Source organism: Marmota marmota, unplaced genomic scaffold, assembly GCF_001458135.2.
Source record: "Marmota marmota marmota unplaced genomic scaffold, marMar, whole genome shotgun sequence".
Lineage (NCBI taxonomy): Eukaryota > Metazoa > Chordata > Mammalia > Rodentia > Sciuridae > Marmota > Marmota marmota.
In genome coordinates, this window is record NW_026007036.1 from 1 (window position 1) to 18811 (window position 18811).

The window sequence follows — 18811 nt, forward strand, 5'->3', positions numbered from 1 at the left end:
AAGATGTCTTTTTGAATATCAAGTGAAAACGAAGCTTGATAGTACATACACACAAATAGATTGTGGTCTTGTGTTAGGCACAAATATATAAAAAAAATGTAGTAAAATTTAAACACTGAGCCATTATTTTCAGCATTTAAATTATGAGTAAAGATTTCTTTTCCTCTTTTGTTTAATGTTTATTTTATTTCCAATATTTGGCAATTCCTCCTTATCTTTCTGTTTGTTTCTACCTTAGTTTCATTGACAGCAGTTAATATGCTCTGTAGTAATGCAGTATTTTGACATTTTCTGTGTTCTGCTTTTTTTCAACTTCCATGTGGGTAGTTTTGGAAAAATTCCACATTGGCTTCTACTTTTCCTTTTCCTTACCTGTTATTTATAAAATGCATATGTGTAAAAGTTTTAATGAGAACTACTTGTTAATAAAATAATCTTTGGGAGGAGCAGGGAGACGAATCTTGTTTCTGTAGATTGTTATCTTTAGCCAACTTTTAGCCTCTTCAGAAGAAAAGGTAATCTTTTCATCTGTGCTTGTAGATATTAGTGCCTATACATTTCCTATACATGTATGTTTCATTCCATACAGATTTATTTCATAAATGCAATTGTAGGTTTATTGTTTTGTTTTAGTTACATTCTTAAGAAAGTAAAAGAAAGCAAATATAAATATTGTTGAAAGTATTGCTTTAATTTATAAAACTTTTGTTTAAAAATGCTGAACTCCCCACCAGGTGCCTTTGTGTAAATCTGTAATCCCAGAAATATGTGAGGCTGAGGTAGAAGGATCTCAAGTTCAAAGCCAGTCTCAGCAATTTAGAGAGGCCCTTAGCAACTTAGGGAGACACTGTCTCAAAATAAAAAATAAAAAAGACTGTGGCTGTTGCTCAGTGTTTAAGTGCCCCTGGATTCAATTCCCAGTAGAGAACGACAAACAAACAAGCAAAAAAACACCACACACTGAACTCCCCAAGTATACTTTATCTGTTCTTTCATTTCATTTACTCACCACTCATATCCTGAATACCTATTATATATTTGACATATTTTACTATTTCTGAGGTCCTCCTTTCTTAAAAACTTCATGTTTCCCTGACTGGAGATTTAAAACTGAACTAATAGAACTCAATTTGAAGTGAAGAATTTCCTCAGGCTTTTCAAACAAAAGCACTTCTGGAGATAAGAGTTTGTAAACTGCCCATTTGAAAAGTTAAGATCACATTAATACTCATATTAAGTATTGGATATATTCAATTTACTTAAGTGCTACAAATCTAAATACTGAACAATGTGAAACATACTAATTCTTTTGAATCATACATTTCCGTTGGCTTTATGTTTCTTGAAAAAAAAAAGCAAGAATAACTTTGCTTTAAATTTGGCCTATTGATGTTTTCTTATTCAACCGTCTTTATCTATACTACTTTTTGTAACTAAAACTTATTGAAATGTCACTCATATGACTAGAACTTCCATTGATCAATTGTGTTATCACATTTCACTTAAGGTAAGGCACCATGGATGGGTGATGGGCCTTTCTTTTATGTGTAAATAAACATTTTAAACATTGAAATACTTAGTCCTTAAAATACATCTGAAAAATTATTAACAATACACAACCAAAATCAAGATTCACTGGTGTCAGAAGCAATGGTGCATACTTGTAATCTCAGTAGGTGATTGAGAGGGAAGGTGAGGCAGAAAAATTGCAAGTTCAAGATGAGCCTGGGCAACTTAGTGAGACCATGGCAGAAAGTGAAAAATTAAAAGGGCTCTGGATATGGCTCAGTGTTGAGTGCCCTTCAGTTTAATCTTCAGCCGGGGGGGATGGTGGGGGAGGAAAGAAGTCAGTGGAACAGGCAGCTAGAATGAGCTACTCTTTCATTAATTTAGTAATAACAGCTAATAAAGATTGTTGTTTCTTCTGAAGAAATTGTTTTGAAGGGAGAGGAATTATATGCTATCTAATGTTTGCAGTTGCATGAATAATTGTCTGATTTAAGTGGGAGCTCTATGACCTCCTAACAAATCTTACTTTTGTAGGACTCCTCTACATTACGCATGTGCCTATGGCCAGGCAGAAGTGGTGGCTTTTCTAGTAAAGAACAAATGTGACATTAACCTCTGTGACAGTGACAACAACACACCTCTGATTAAGGTAGATGTAGCAAAGTATTTCTGTGAAGGATGAACTATATTTACATACTTAGAGGAAAAATTGATTACTATCATTTAAATATAACTAATTAGTAAATCCCATGGAATGTTTGTGTTGAATTCTTGAAATTGACAATCTATTTCTTGGTACCAAACCAACAGGCCATCCAACAGCAAGAAGAGGAATGTGCAACTATTCTTCTAGAAAATGGTGCCGATGTAAATGTTCAGGATCCCAATGGTGGAACTCCTCTCCACCATGCTATCTGTACTAACAACACATCAGTGGCAGCAAAACTGCTTTTACATAATGCAAATATTGAAGCTCAAAACAAGGTAAACATCCCCCACCTTTATTTCCAAAATATTTGAAATACATTTATTTTGACAGTGACATAAGTCAACAGATGTTGTTTATAAGCAGGGTTTTCTTGATTAGAAGAGTAGCAAATGTTGGAACTTTTTTATCTTATGGATGTATTTACTTAATGTAAGTGTACATAAATTGACTCCACATTTAAAATTCAGGAGACTTGTGTGGAAATATGGAGTTCAAGCTTCTCTTGAAGAACCATGTGGAGTCTCCTTTGAACCCATGTTACCATGTGGTATGCTGTGCTCAGGGTGCCCCTTTCATACCTGGCATGGGTGTTCTCCAGATTGTGCTGGATAGCTACAGCATTCATTCACTCAGAATCCCATACTTTGCCCTATAAGAAGTTTTATAACTCCTGTTTTATACTTTATTTAAAATTTAATGGTTTCATGATAGTTTATATTAATTTATAAGATCATGGCTTATGGAATATATTAATCTCTTTGAAATGGAATTGAATTTTAGAATTTATAAATTTATGTTTTTCAAACCTTTTACTTATATGTACGACATAAATTATATTCCCATTAGAGTTTCTATAAGCTTCATTAGGCTACTCATAGTTAGGTGGAGAGCATACACATTGTGCAAGCAGTATTATATCTTTGTCCTCAGCTTTGTCTCTTTAGTCTTTTATGATGCTAAAAATAGTTCATGTAGATCAGTATAAAACTTTTGTTGATACACAAAATTTCTGAATTCTAGTTTGTCTAAAATTATAAATATCTTTAAGCAGCAATTCAAATGGAACCAGAATAAAAAAGAATTTGGTAAAGTGGATGTGCATTATGGTCCCAGGATGATTATTATGAATACATTTTGTATTAACTTTCTAAAATGTAAGATTAATATCTTTCATCTTATAATAGGAGAAAACACAGGTACCAAATGACTCAAAGTTCATTTGAAGCCTCTCTCTTTTTTATTGGATTATTTATGTATTCTAATTTGCTGTATATGACAGAGGAATGCAACTCATTTCATATTACACATATAGAGCACATTTTTTTCAAAGTCTCTGGTTGTATACAAAGTATTTTCACACCATTTGTGTCTTCATACATGTACTTAGGGTAATGATGTCTAACTCATTCCACTGTCTTTCCTGCACCCATGCCCCCTCCCATCCCCTCTTTCCCCTTTGTAAAGTTTCTCCATTCCTTCCATGTTCCCCCCACCATCACCATTATGAGTCAGCATCCTCATATCAAAGAAAACATTCAGCCTTTGTTTTTGGGGGGCTTGGCTCACTTCACTTAGCATTATATTCTCTAACTCCATCCATTTTTGCAAATGCCATGATTTTATTCTCTTTTAATGCTGAGTAATATTCCATTATGTATACATTCCAAAGTATCTCTATTCATTCATCTACTGAAGGACATCTGAATTGGTTCTACAATTTAGCTATTGTGAATTATGCTGCTATAAGCACTGATGTGGTTGCATCACTGTAGGATGCTGTTTTTAAATCCTTCGGGTATAAACCGAGGAGTGGGATAGCTGGATCAAATGGTGTTTCCACTCCAAGTTTTCCAAGGAATCTCCATACTGCTTTCCAGATTAGCTACACCAATTTACAGTCCCTCCAGCAACATATGAGTGTGCCTTTTCCCCCACATGCTCACCAACACTTATTGTTGTTTGTATTCTTGATAGCTGCCATTCTGACTGGAGTGAGATGAAATCTTAGAGTAGTTCTGATTTGCATTTCTCTAATTGCTAGAGTTGTGGAACATTTTTTTATATATTTGTTGATTGATTATATATCCTCTTCTGAGAAGTATCTGTTCAGTTCCTTGGCCCATTTATTGATTGGGTTATTTGTTGTTGGTTTTTTTTTTTTTTGGTGTTGAGGTTTTTGAGTATTTTATATATCGTATAGATTAGTGCTGTATCTGATATGCTTGTGGTGAAGATTTGTTCCTATTCTGTAGGTTCTCTGTTCACTTCACTGTTTCTCTTGCTGAGAAGAAAACTTTTAATTTGATTCCATTGTATTTATTGATTCTTGGTTTTAATTATTGTGTATAGGAGTCTTAATTAGGAAGTTGGGGCCAAATCCGAGATGATGGAGATTTGGGCCTACTTTTTAGAAGCCTCTCTCTCTTAACTCAAGAGTGCATTTTCCTAGTGGAACGGGAGTGCCTTATATTGTTGTCTAAGATCTTGAACTATATAGAGGAGATTCAACAGGATTTGTGTTGCATGGAGAACCTCCCATGTTATTGGATAACTCTTAGAACTGTATCCCTATAACTCGAATTCTTCATAAGTGAATGTCTGCTATGAAAAAGTGTTGTCAAATTAGTGTTAGCAATGGTACACAGATGTCCTTACTAATGGATGCATAATGCACAATTCTGTGGTATTTCTCTAATAGTGAATCAGTGAAATTTTTTGATGAATCTTGGTACTTCTGTAAAACTGGAAATTCTTTGGAATATTGATTGATAAAGCCAGCTCTAGAGATAAAAGTTTAGCCCATTTATTCAATAGGATACTTAAGCCCTTTTACTACTTTGCTTCAGGTATGGGGTCATAGAGAAAAAAGATACATACCCTGTCCTCAAGAAGTGTTTTGTTTTGATGGGAGATAGTGGCAATCACATAACCCATTGTAAGGTGAAAGAGCAGTTCATGTGGAAGTGCAGGATGCTAAAAGGAAGAGGCTGCTCTTCATTTATTTTACAGTGTTTATGTTTGTTTGTGAGGTCTGTTATAAGATTTTCAGTTCAATTGAGAAATAAGAAAAATTGTTAATAAATTGTTTTTGTTGTTTTCCAGGATGGCTGCACCCCACTTTTACTCGCCCTAAAGGAAAACAAACACCATGTGGCAGAATTTTTAATTAAGGCGAAAGCAAATATACATGCGGTTGACATGAGAGGGAGGTATAGTAGTTTATTCTTTAAAAACAATCATTCTGGCCAAATATTAAATTAATGGGAAGGAGAATATTAATTTATACATATTGGGGTAGAGTGAAAAAAATGAATACAAACTATGTTTTAGGTAGAAATAGTTGATTTTTTTGTTCACATGTGTTATTGTTTGGATATGAGGTATCCCCAAAAAGCTTACCTGTGAGACAATGCAAGAAGGTTCAGAGGAGAAATAATTGGGTTGTGAGAGTCTTAACCCAATCAATGAATTAATCCCGTGACAGGAATTAACTGATTAACTGACTGGTAACTGAAATGTCTGAGGTGTCAAAGGGTGTGGCTGGAGGAGGTGGGAATTGGGGGCATGGCTTTAGAATATATATGTTTGTGTCTGGCAAGTGCAAACCTCTCTCTCTCCCTCTGCTTCCTGATCACCATGATCAGCATGTGAGCTGCTTCCCTCTGCCATACTCTCAGACCATGATATTCAGCCTCACCTTGAGCCCCTGGAAATGGAGCTGGATTCTATGGACTAAGACCTCTGGCTCCAATGAGCCCTTGAATAAATGTTTTCTCTTCTACAATTGTGCTGGTTTTGTCCTTTAGTCACAGTTGTTAAAAAGCTGACTAAAACAACAAAAGTTTTAAATAAATATGGATTTTGTCATTTTTTGATTGAATAATGTATTTCTTAACCTCTCTATTGTAATTTTAACTTCTATTTCTTATACGTTTCCTTTAAAATGTTATATTTAGAATAAATAGACTTTGATGATTTTTTTTCCTTTTGGATGACTCTAAATTGCTTTTTTTTGAAGAATATTGATGTTAACTTATTCCTAATTGAGCATTAATTTCTGTTGCTAGATGTTGTCCATTTTCTAATATATTTTAATGTTTTTCTTCCCTTTTTCAGGACTTTTTATTAGTTCTAATCAGTTATGCATAGCAGTAGAAAGCTCTTCAATTCATTATATACAAATGGAGCAGAATTTTTCACTTCTCTGGTTGTTCATGAAGTAGGGTCACACCATTTGTGCAAATGTACATGTAATGATATCCACCTCATTCCACTGTATTTCCTATGCCTTTATCCCCTCATTCCTCCCCTTTTCCCAATCCAAGGTTCCTCTACTCACCCCCTGCTCCCTCCATATGGATTAGCATCCACTTATCAGAGAAAACATTTTGTCCCTGTTTTTTTTGAGATTGGCTTATTTCCTTTAGCATGATATTCTCCAACTCCATCCATTTACCTGTAAATGCCATAATTTTATTCTCTTTCAATTGTAATATTCCATTGTATATATGTACCACAGTTTCTTCATCCACTTATCTATTGAAGGGAAACTAAGTTGCTTCCACAGTTTAGCAATTATTAATTGCACTGCTATAAACATTATAGTGGCTGTGTCACTGTAGTTTGCTATTTTAAGTCTTTAGGGTATAGACTGAGGAATGAGATAGCTGGGTCCAAATGTGGTCACATTTCAAGTTTTCTAAGGAGTGTCCATACTGCTTTCCAGATTGGCTGCACCAATTTTCAGTCCCACCATCAATGTATGAGTGTACATTTTCCCCCACATTTTTGCCAACACTTACTGTTGCTTGTCTTCTTCACAACCGCCATTCTGACTGGAGTGAGATAAAATCTTAGAGTAGTTTTTATTTGCATGATTTCTTTCTTTTTAAAATACATTGTTTAGTTGTAGATGGACACGATACCTTTATTTTATGTATTTATTTTTCTGTGGTGCTGAGGATTGAACCCAGTGCCTCACATGTGCTAGGCAAGTTCTCTACCATTGAGCTACAACCCCAGCCCTGATGCTTTTAATTCTAATTGGCTAGGGCTGAGGGAAGAAAAACAGCTTTAATGGCATATACATTTCCTTTAATGAAGAAATAGATTTGTAGTGATGAGAAAGGAGATAAGCTTTAAATTCACAAATGACTGTGTTGCATTTCCAGCTTTCCTAGTTACAAAGTGTGACACTTTGGAAACATTACTTATCACTAAATATATTTTCTGATATGAAAAAAAATTCTTTTCATTCAAAACATTCTTGAAGGGTGGTTGTAAGATGAAACATAAACATTGATTTTAGTCCTTACCAAATGCTTATTTTCATTGTTATTAACTGAAGTAATAATGACTGATTATCACCATTATTATTATAGCAATTGTTTTAAGCCTGCTCACCACCTTTGTTTGCTTGACTTTTAAGCTGACTATGAGTTATATCACATCAGACTGAGGAAGAAATGGGGCATTCTTCATATCTTTTATGTACTTCAGATAAATAGCCTCATCACAGTTATTGTCCATTAAGTGATTTTATGTTTATAACTTCTACCATGTAATTACCTATCGGGACAAGAAGTTTCCTCTTGTTTTTTTTTTTTCTATTTAGACTGAGAGATGATTTGCACAGATGATCCCCCAAGATGCTTATGTCTGTTAAGATATGTAAAGCAAGATATTAAATTGATAAGATACGTAAAATTAGCTCTTAAAGTTCCTAATAACAAAATTATTTCTCCATTATTTTAGAACAGCCCTCATGCTTGCAGTGAGTTATGAATCACCAGATATAATCAAGCTTCTTATTGAAGGAGGTATTGATGTCTTTGCAGAAGATGTGGATGGAGGGACTGCATTACGTTATTCTGTTGCTAGTGGCTGCAATATGTAAGTGTTTTAATTAAAGTACTAATCAACGTTAAGTGGAGGTTAAAAATAAGCACAACTATTGCATCTTATATATCATTTGAGTGTTCATAGTTCAAATATGTTAGGAATGACAGTGACTGAGTCCCTTCATCAGCCATTAACACTGCAGAAGTCTAGGCTAATTAGCAGTAGTGCAGGATATCTCACAGGACTTTCTTTTTCTTTTTCTGCGGGTGTTGTGGTGTTGGGGATTGAACCCAGGTCCTCAATCATGACCTCTCCCACTGAGATACACCTCCAGCCCATATCTTAGAACTTTAAAATGTTTATCCTTATAGATCCCAGCCTTATCCACTTCATTCCAAATATAATGTCTACTATGGCAACTGTGATTTTTCTTATTAGGTATTTGCATTTTTAAATTCTCAGCTTAGTAAAAAACAAACAAACAAACAAACAAAAAAAAAACTCCTTACTTTCCTCTGGGAGCTAGCTTTTTCACTATCCTTCTTGAATCTCCCCAGGGTCTGTGAATTCTTTAAGTTCAAGGAAGACAGTTCCCTTTTACCACACAGCTGAAAGGGAAAATAAGGAACTTTAAAATCATTATTCATTTCTGTCATTTCTGTCAATTGTATTGCTGCAGTGTTGCTATTAGAAATGGTCTTGCAGTGTGGCAATGGTTAACTTTTACTACCCAGTTGTCCTGACTGATCACTGTCTCTAAGTCCTCATGGAACAATGTAGGTTTGAAAGTTACACTTGTTTTTGAAGTTCACATATGCATGTGCGGCTACGCCCACTTATGATTCTCAAAGCAGCTGCATTCTGCTTTGGCATGTGAGCCATCTAGCTTTAGTCACACACATAGTGAGCAAGCACACCATGTTCTCCACTTAAATTCTTACATAGAGCACATGTGTTAGCCAAAACCCTCAGGGTGAGTCATTGTTTGTCTTTTCTGCAAATATTAGTTGGAATCATTTATAAACTATCAGATACTTTAAATAATGTCATAGGAAGAGATCAGTTTCCTTTCATGTTTGCTAACAGATCAGTATCCAAAAGCCTCATTATGTCCTGTGAAGCACTTTTTTTTTTTTTGATAGGGGGAGGTCTCATATTACTGTTTCCAAGGGGGAAGTGTGATGACTTTAATTGGCATCTCTAGTGATTTTTCTTCAATTTTGATGAAAATTTCTCAAAATACTTGCCCATTTTCCTGAAGGCTTCAGAATATTTTCAAGTTCTGCCTCACTGGGAAGTCATTAAGCAGCATTCTAAGATCTAAGAGTGTTAAGATATCTGACAGTTAAGCCCCATACTGACACATCAATATCTGTGTATAAAATAGGATTTTGTCATCCAAGGCAGCTGAAGATGAACATAGAGACTAAGCATCATTCTCACAGAGATCTGCTGGTTCCATTTGACTTGATAGAGAAGGAATAGTAGCAGGCCAAGTCAGTTTTGGCATTTGTTAATTGTCTGCCCTGGGTGCAATTGCTTAGTTTCATAACAGGGAAAATTATATTATGTAATTTAAGGATATAAAATATTCATAAATAAATTGGATTTTTAAATTATCCCAATGCTGATTTGCCCTGAATTATAAGGCCTAAAGAAGAATACAGTCAATATCCAAAATAAAAACCTAATTGTATTTTCCAATAACCTTAACATTTGAATATTAAATCCTGTGATAACATATACTTTGAGTTTCAATTGGCTTTCCAAAATAATTCAGGATTAAAGAACTAATTATTTCATTACTATTTTTCTTAGCATGTTTTAATATTATCTCCTTAAATCTTCATAACAACCTGGTAAACTAATGAAGTATGGTCTTATTTTTTAGAAGGAGACTTGAGTCCAAGAGAAATGATTTGTGCAAGATCAAAGAGCTATTGTTTACAGAGAGAGGATCTGAATTCAGGACATTTTTCTTTATGTCAAGCTACTCTAGTTAATGTATTGAGCAGTATTGTCCTTAATGCATAATTATTTCACCTTTCTTTTTTCTTCTTCATTATAAGCCTATGAGTGCAGTGGCATGCATCTTAACTGCAGATACTTGGGAGCCTGGGGCAGGAGGATCGCTTGAGCTCAGGAGTTCAAGACCAGCCTTCACACCACCATGGTGAAACCTCAGCTCAAAAATAATACAAAACAAAATGAAAACATAAAACCATAAAAATAATTGTATGGTTATTGGATGTTTACAGAGCTCACAAATTTGAAATACATGGGATAAAATTCTGTTGTTCGCTCTTATGATGTCTAAAATTCTCTCAAGTTAATATATTTGTTTAATATTTTTCATTCATTATTAAAATACTAATTGCATTACTTTTCTGTACATGGCAACAGGAAAATAATGTTTGACTGTACAGAAGCAAAACGTAAGATGAGGAAAAATACCAAAGAAGGTAAGAATTCTGATAGTGAATCTCTCTTGTTGTTTCTACCTTACTAAATAAGTAAGAATAAAAAATGTTTTGGTCACAAAGGAGCAGTGAAAAAGTCAAATTGTAAATTGCATTCATATTTTTTTAATTTGTTTTAAATATTTTTGAATACCTTATTTAAGAAATTAATTATTGGAACTTTATAACCTGAAACAATGTTATCTGAAAAATTTACATTAATAGTTTTAACTCTATAAATATATATTTTATGTAAGATGTTTTATGGATTTACATTTGTAGTTTTGACTGTAAATATAATATGATTTATATAAGATGTTTTATGGATTTCTATTTTTTCTTATATATAAAAGAAAGATTTTTAAATTGGTGTGTTGTGTTTATTTAGTGACATTATAGCATTTTAGATTTGTTCTAAAAAGAGATATTCTTTTTAACTACAGATATTGACTGCTTATTTGCACAAATTATTGGATTTCACTCTGACATTTCCATATATGCACATCTTACTTGAATCTTATCCATCCTCCCTAGTCCTGCTTTATTTTCCCTCACTCCCCCTCCTCAACTCCCCTTTCCCTTCTCTAGTAACATCTTTTCTATTTTTCAGGATATTATTGTTTTTCATCATCCACATATGAGGGAGAACATGCAATCCTTGGCTTTGTATTCCTAATATCCTGCTTAACATTCTGACTGCCATTTCCATCGACTTTCAAATTTTTTTCTTTGTTTATTTCTTCAGAGATTTCCTTCAATGTTTCTATTGAGAAACCTGCTGCTCATTTGATGGGTTTACTTTATAAGTGCTTTGATTCTTCTCTCTCATAGCTTTCAATATTAATTCTTGATTTGTATTTGTCAATTTTATGTTATAGAGAAACAGTCATTCTTTTCTGGTTAAGTACGCTTGGGGTTCTATATGCTTCCTGTACCTGGGTTTTCATACCTTTCCCCAAATTTGGAAAAATTTCTGGTGTTATTTCACTGAACAGTTTTGTAATGCCTATAGCCTGTACCTCCATTGCTTGGTCTTTATGAGTCATAAAGTTTAGTCTTTAATAATATCCTAGGGGTTTGGATGTTCTGTTCAATCTTCTTTTTATTTCTTGAGGTTTGCTACTACCTGAACTTGAAATTTCATCAACCTGTATTTGGTCTAGTCTATGGGTGTTATATTAGCTGAATTTTATATTTGAGCTATATAGCTTTTATTTTCAATATTTTGCTTGATATTTTTTCAGAATCTCTGTTCATTAAATTGCTCTTTTTTATCCCACAGTAAATTTCTTAATTTATGCAATTATTTATTTGTATTCTTTTTGAATTCAATCATTATTTTTGGCATTTTTTTGAATTCTTTTTCTGGCATTTCATCTACTGCAGTATCTTTGAAATCATTTATCAGAGACTCATGAAGATGTGAAGGAGTAATTTAAAAAAAAATTAAATCCAGGATTTATGCATGCTATGCAAGCACAGTACCACTGATCTCCATCCACAACCTTCTTTATCAGTAGATTTTCTGCCATGGTAAATATGAAGACAATCATATTGCCTTTTGTTTTGTTTCTTATCTTACATGAAGTGGAAAATGATTTTTTTCTCCCACTAGGAGTTGGCACATTCTGTAAGCTCAAGTGACTTAATAATTGTATTTACTTTTTCATATCAGCTATTACTCCTTGGCAACTTGCTACTAACTCCCTAGTGCTTCTTTTTAAACTTCTCTATGAGAGTGATATAGTTGTTATGACTATAACAAGTGATAAATATCTAATATGGTGTCTAGTCCAGACATGGTGTCTAGTCTAGATCATGTTTGAGCTCTCAATGGTATCATCTTTCTAGTGGTAAAGCCTTGTTTGCACTACACACAAGAAAGTAGCTGGAACTAAGAGATTAGTATCTTCACTAGAACATCATTAGTGAGGGAAAGTATATTGATTTCTACTGAGCTCTTCTCAACTTTAAGCTATAATATCTTTGTAAGTGTACCAGTCCCTGGTCTGTTGCCCAATTTTTGCCATGCCCCAAAGGATGCTTCCCACACATCTAGCTTCCTTATGAAAGAGTATTTCATTATAAATTTCATGTCATAACAAAATAATCATACTCTCTTATAATTGTTCTTAACTGCTTTTAGTCCAGAAAACTCATGAGATTTGTTTAATATTGTCAACTTAATACTACTGATTCAACTAATGATAATTTCTGTCAGTTTTACATCTTTCCCATTAGAATTATGATCATGGGACATAGTATTTTACATTTTAATATCAAATTATGATGAATCTCATTCTTTGTCCTTGAATTAGATAAATACAGAGAAGGGGATATAAGAGTTCTTAATGCATTAATTATCTATCATCAGTATCATGAATATTTATTTTAGAATCATCTCCATGTGTGGCCCCAAAGAAATACTTCATCACAAAGCATCAGTCATATACTTTTAACATGTCATATTTTATACAATTGATTAAATATGTATTTTATCTTTATTTAATAGGGAGTGAAAGTTCTACAGAAGACTCCCTAACAGGGTAAGATAGATGTTAAAAATTTATATGTTAACTATATTCAGGAATGAAAATTTAAAAAAACCCTACTATTTCTGAATGTTTTTGTCTGGACTAGACACCATATTAGATATTTGTCACTTGATATATTCATAACAATAGATTTGAAAGTATTTGTGTTATTATAACACATTATTTACTAATTAAGCAACTGTCATTCAGAGTTGTTGCCTAAATAGTCCATGATCCTTTCATTAACAATAGCTGGTCTGAGATTGACAGTTAGCTTATCTGGCTGACAATGCCATTTCTTGCCCCACTGCCTAGGCTTCTATGCAGCCTACACTCAAGATACATGTATGGTATGAGGACAAGTGCATGGAGTACTGCATGCATGGTATACGTTAAGGATGTCTGAGTGGAAATCCTGGTGCTAGGTGTGCCAGCGGCAAACCACTTACCCTGTAGGCACAGCCCTGGGCGTGAGGCTGTGTGTTGCAGTCCCTGTGTTTGCTCCATGGACTGCTCCTCAATTGGTCGCTGTAAGGACAGTTAGCAAGAAATTGTATTGGTGGCTGCCTATAATCTGCCTAGCTACTACCTGAGTATATATACATGGTGACTGCACAATAAAATCAGACCTGCTTCCTGCTTGGTCTGGAGGTCTTGATTAGTTACTCCGTAACCACACTCTCCTCTACCGTGTTCTTTGGACCTCCTTGCTGGACAAAAGCCAGCCCATGCAGTATCAGATCAATTCAGAAAGTCATAGGTAGTTATGTGTTATTTCTGACTATATTTTAACTGAGAAACCTGCTTATCCAAGTGTTTCTTCTGATAGGCAGTTTTTTTTGCTAACCAGTACCTTTTTTTTACATCAAAAATTTTAGGGAAAATCTTACATAGTTGTGGTTATAAGACAATGGGTTTTTTATAACAAAGATTAGGCAAGCGCAGAGAGAAATTATTTTACTAGATGTGAAGAATAACTGTGTAGAATAGTATACATAAATTAATTTGAGTATCAATTTAGAGGTTATTTTAATTGATTTTGTTACTTCTCCTAATTTGGTGGTCCTTCAATTTGTTTGTTCTATAAAGACTTTTTTTTAGCTTTTTTTCCTATGTAATCTTTTCTTGAATTTTTTTCCTTTCTTTTCTACTCTTTTGTTGTTTCTTTTGATATTTTTCAAAAACATTTGTCATCTAAAAACTCATTTTTTTCCCTTATAGAGCCAATAAAAAGCAGAAATAAGTTAAATATTTAAGACATTCTAGCAACTAACCCAAGTATTCTATAATCCTTCAAAATGCTTTTAAAATACTGGCCAAGTGGTGGTTATGATGATGAACCTGAAACTTGAAAGATATTAAGAAGACTTTTCTGATACAGAACATGGAAGGAATGAGCTTTGAACTCAGGTTCCCTAATTTTAAACCAATCCTCTTTCTTATTATCATTATTTTTTTAATCTTTAATGTATTTTTATTTGATGCTGAGGATTGAACCCAGTGCTTCACGCATGCCAGGCAAGCGTGCTACCACTTGAGCCACATCCTGAGCCCCTATTATCATTCTTTAGTTGAAAGTTTTGCTAAGAGATTGGGGGAGCAAGTTTAGGAATCTAAGTGAAGAAGTTAAAAATGGAATTAAGAAGTGAATTCAGTAGTAGAGAATCAGAATGGAACTAACAGAGGAAGGGCAAATTTGAAAAACAACGGCACTGTGATGGGTAGGAATGAGAATTTTGGAAAAGTGATCAGAATATTGGAATTTATGACCAGTTTGATAAAGACAAAACAAAAATTAATGACACAGGATATTGGGAGCTATCTAAAATGGCATATTAAAATAGGAGGTCAAAGAGCATTCTGAATAAGTCATCAATTTCTTGTTTGTGTAATTGGAGGAACTGACAAACTTCAAGGTTTTTGATGAAAGAGGTTAAAATAATTTGAGCCACTGGGCAGAGTCTCCAGAGCACATTGGAATGTGAGGGTGGCTTAGAAACAATCAAGCACGGGGGGACTTGAAGTTGCTAACCTACATGGATCTATGGCCCAGAGCAGATGTCCACCTTTCACCTTTTTTCCTAACTCAGTGATGACTTCCTATGCACATGAAGGTTAGGGCTCAGGAATGACTGGTTGGCAAAGCCATCATAGAGCTTCAGTTGGGTACTTGTTAACATGCTTGTGCTGACACCAGTAACTGAGACCCAATTTAGGAACATGGAAAATGAGCTCCAATATTGTGTCAATTGTGCCCAGCCATCTCTCAGGTATCTACATCTTCATAGGATGTAGATTTAAAGGTTGGATACTACCACTAAGTCCTAAAGAAGAGGGTCCTGAGAGTGTACACCCAAAGGAAGGAAGATATTTAGGCTCTACTTAGGGGAACAGAGGTATGACTTTGAGTACACTACTTTTCTGGCAATCTTTTCTCTTGATCATTTGAGTGCCCATGAAGATTTTGAAGTGCTTGATAGTTTATACAGATCTAAATGAGGCAAGACCTATATAGGAAAAAGAATTATATTTTATATTTCACTCTGTATGACAAAAGTATTTCCAATAACAAATATATGTACATTCTTTGACTTGTGCACATTCAACTTTCAAACAATTCAGATGTTTCAGGGAACTCCCTGTGCTGTTTGTGAATAAGAGGAAGCAATGGGCTCTTTTTAGTAGATAGTTTCCATGTTGAAGAACCCAGCTTACTCTTTGATAGAAAAGATAGAGGAAAGTATTTTTCTACTTTATCTTGGGTTATTAGAGACCTTTTCAGTTCAAGAAACAAAAATTATTTTGGCCATTAATTTGATTTTCAGTTCAGCTTTCAACACAGGCCAGTTTGTAAAGATAAATTATTCTCAGGTTCTGCCAAACTATTGGCTGTCACTTTTTGAAATGAAACAAAAACTCCTTCATTGAATATTTCATAGACAGGAAAAATTGGAGGCAGAAATAAATAAATAAATTTTGTTTAAGAGAGGTCATACTGTTATTACTATATCATCAAGAAATACCATTTGATATAATTAAACATTCACCAAAGTTTATTTTTTTGAAAAACTTGACTTATCCATTTTTTTTGTTTATTTTTACTCTAAAGATATTCTGATAAACCTGGCCCTAGTGATTCTATGCTGGATGAGGGCAGCAATCAATCTGATGCCAAGGTAAAGTGCTCTTTCGTGAAGTTAATTTTCTTGTTCCAAAATTTGTTTTTGGAGGTGTCTATTCTTAATGTTCTGCAGTGACCTCCCTGTCATTTATTTGAAAATTGTTCAGAAGAAATTATTTCATAGAATTATGCTGATTTCTTTTTATTAATACACTTTTGTAAATACCACGTTCACTTAAATACTTCAGGGTATTGGGGGCTGGAAAACACACAAACAGAAAAGTTACATTAGGAAAATCCTTCCAATTGCAGAAGAAATATAAAATTTTGTAAGATTCATTTGAATAAATATACTTTACTGTGACTTTTAAATCATACAGGACTTTTATGATACTCATACCTAAATAAAGATTTAAGCATTGAATTACTTTTCCTAGTAATCATGGAATTTCCCTGGAGCCATTAATTTGAAGCTATAAAGCATATTGTGTATGTACATTGTATATACTTATTTCTCTTGGACACTGTATGTTTTAGTATCATATTCTTCTTAGGAGAACTTTTTCCCTATTTATGTTCTTGATTCTTTATTTATACTAAAATAATATTAGAAATGTGGCAGTATAGAAATTTAGAATCTGTTTCTTAATGCTTGCATTACAAAGGGATTGCATCATGTTTTCTGAATCTCTCCACTGAGTGCTTTTAAACTCATGATCTAAATAAAAATAGATATTTTGTGCAAGATAATAACCAGTTCTTGAAGCAGAGCATCTTAATGACTATGTGGTAAAACTTTAGAACTTTTTTGCCTTGTAGTGTATTAAAATATCCACTCAAAGATCTTATATAATATTCTCAGACTTCATATTTGAGACATATCTTTACTTAGTTATTTACATATTCATTTCAAATCTCTTCTATCATCATGAGCTATTGGAGGTTAGGAAACATATTTGCATATCTCCCGGAGTAACTAGAATAAGGTTTGGAATATTTTTAATGTTTTTGACATGAATAAAAATGACCAAAAATAGATTTATAGATAATGAATTATCCTAAGTAATATAATATGCATGGTAGAGCTAATAGTCAAATCTATTGAATTTCTACGAATATGGCTTAAATTTATGTTCTTCTTTAGTGCTTAGGTTGTAAAAGTTCAGGTGAGTTAACATGAATTAATGTCAAAAAAGGAACAATTCTTTACAATTAAGAATTGTAGGGAGGAGGGGCCCGAGATTGGGGCGGCCGGCAGCAGCTGCCTTGGTGACGACTGCCGGCAGCGCGGCGCCCCGAGACCAAGTTGCGGGCCTCGCCGTCGCCGCCTCTCCGGCTGTCTTCCTTTTCCTCCTCTCGTAGCCCTCGGGGCTTCAGGAATGGGGCCCAACCGCCGTGGGCCCCGCATCCCGCGCCATTCGTAGGCCCAGTTGCCGAAGGTCGGCCGGCCGGCTTCTCACTCTCCCTGGCCCCAGTCTAGCTGTTCCCACCCCAGATCCCCGGGAAGGAAGATGAGGGAGACGGGCCCGGCGTTCAGCCAGAGCAGCAGCAGCAGCCGCGGTCGGGGGAGGGTGTTTCGCGGTTTCCTCTCAGCCGCCAGGACAAGATGGCAGCGGCCGCGGAGAGGGGCTGAGCCCGGGCTGGGTGGTGCCGCTTGCTGAAGCGCCTGGCTCCGTGTTCCCGGCACGGACCCGCTACCCATCCCGGACATGCTCAGGGCTGCGGCCGCCCGAAGAGGGGAGAGCGCGGGCCTCTAGGAAGGTATGGCCTCACAAATTTAATGCTTTATTATAGAATTATTAACAAAACAAGCATAATATAATACTATTGAGTCTTAAACATTAGTATGAATAAAAATCTTTATTATATTTCTAATCATAACCACTCAATTCCTTTCTTTTTCTTTATTGACTTCAACTCATAGTCAATTGACTAGTCATGTCTTCTATTTTTGTTTCTTTCTCCTTTCTTTCCTAGTAAAAATGTTTTAGTCCTAGAAAACGTTTCTTTAGTGTTTGTTCTTTCAGCCATTTTGTTTCCATGGTTGGTTTTATTTTAATCTCCTGGCTTAGAAACTGTGTGACTTTCAGCCATCAATCATTGCCCCAAATATTATTCTTGTCATTATTCTTCTCTTTCTTAGAAGGAGTAACATTTATATAATCATTTGTCTTCAGCTGTTTGACTCACAGATTGAAGCAACTTAGGCTGTTTGTGATTCCAACCCCTCTTATTCATAAGATATTCAGATAGCATGTTTTTTCACCAAGAGGTAGTTCATATCAATATAAATCATGAAAACCCATTCCAGATATTACATGTAATTACTTTATATTTCTTAAATTGTTATTTTTTAAAAGTACTCTAAACTGTTACACATGGCTACAATTTTTATCCTAGATTATTTGGGTTAAGAAAATAGTCAAATGGATGTCAGTATTTTTGTAATAATCAATTGGAGGTAATGGGAGTAATATTTAGAAGCTCTCTCTACCATCTCTCATAGTCTTCATCCCATGAGAAGATGTAGGTTAGTAAATGGCAGCAATAGGGTTTGAGTATACATTCAATGACTCAGAAACCTGTGCTCTTACTATTGTATCATGGAGCAATGGCCAATATTATAATTACATTATCA

The 18811-nt window shown here is 34.6% G+C and overlaps 1 protein-coding gene across 1 annotated transcript in view; it reads left to right on the plus strand.

Moving 5' to 3' along the window:
* Positions 1-2017: 2017 nt before the first annotated feature.
* Positions 2018-18811, plus strand: part of LOC125614785 (putative ankyrin repeat domain-containing protein 20A2) — a gene marked incomplete at its 5' end in the record, with an annotated part of 36816 nt that continues 20022 nt past the window's right edge. Inside the window, 7 exons of the mRNA XM_048797680.1 lie at positions 2018-2158; positions 2320-2493; positions 5321-5427; positions 7973-8110; positions 10463-10521; positions 13031-13064; positions 16162-16228. Of these exons, the coding sequence (XP_048653637.1) occupies positions 2018-2158; positions 2320-2493; positions 5321-5427; positions 7973-8110; positions 10463-10521; positions 13031-13064; positions 16162-16228 (720 nt within the window). The remainder of the gene's footprint in view (positions 2159-2319; positions 2494-5320; positions 5428-7972; positions 8111-10462; positions 10522-13030; positions 13065-16161; positions 16229-18811) is intronic.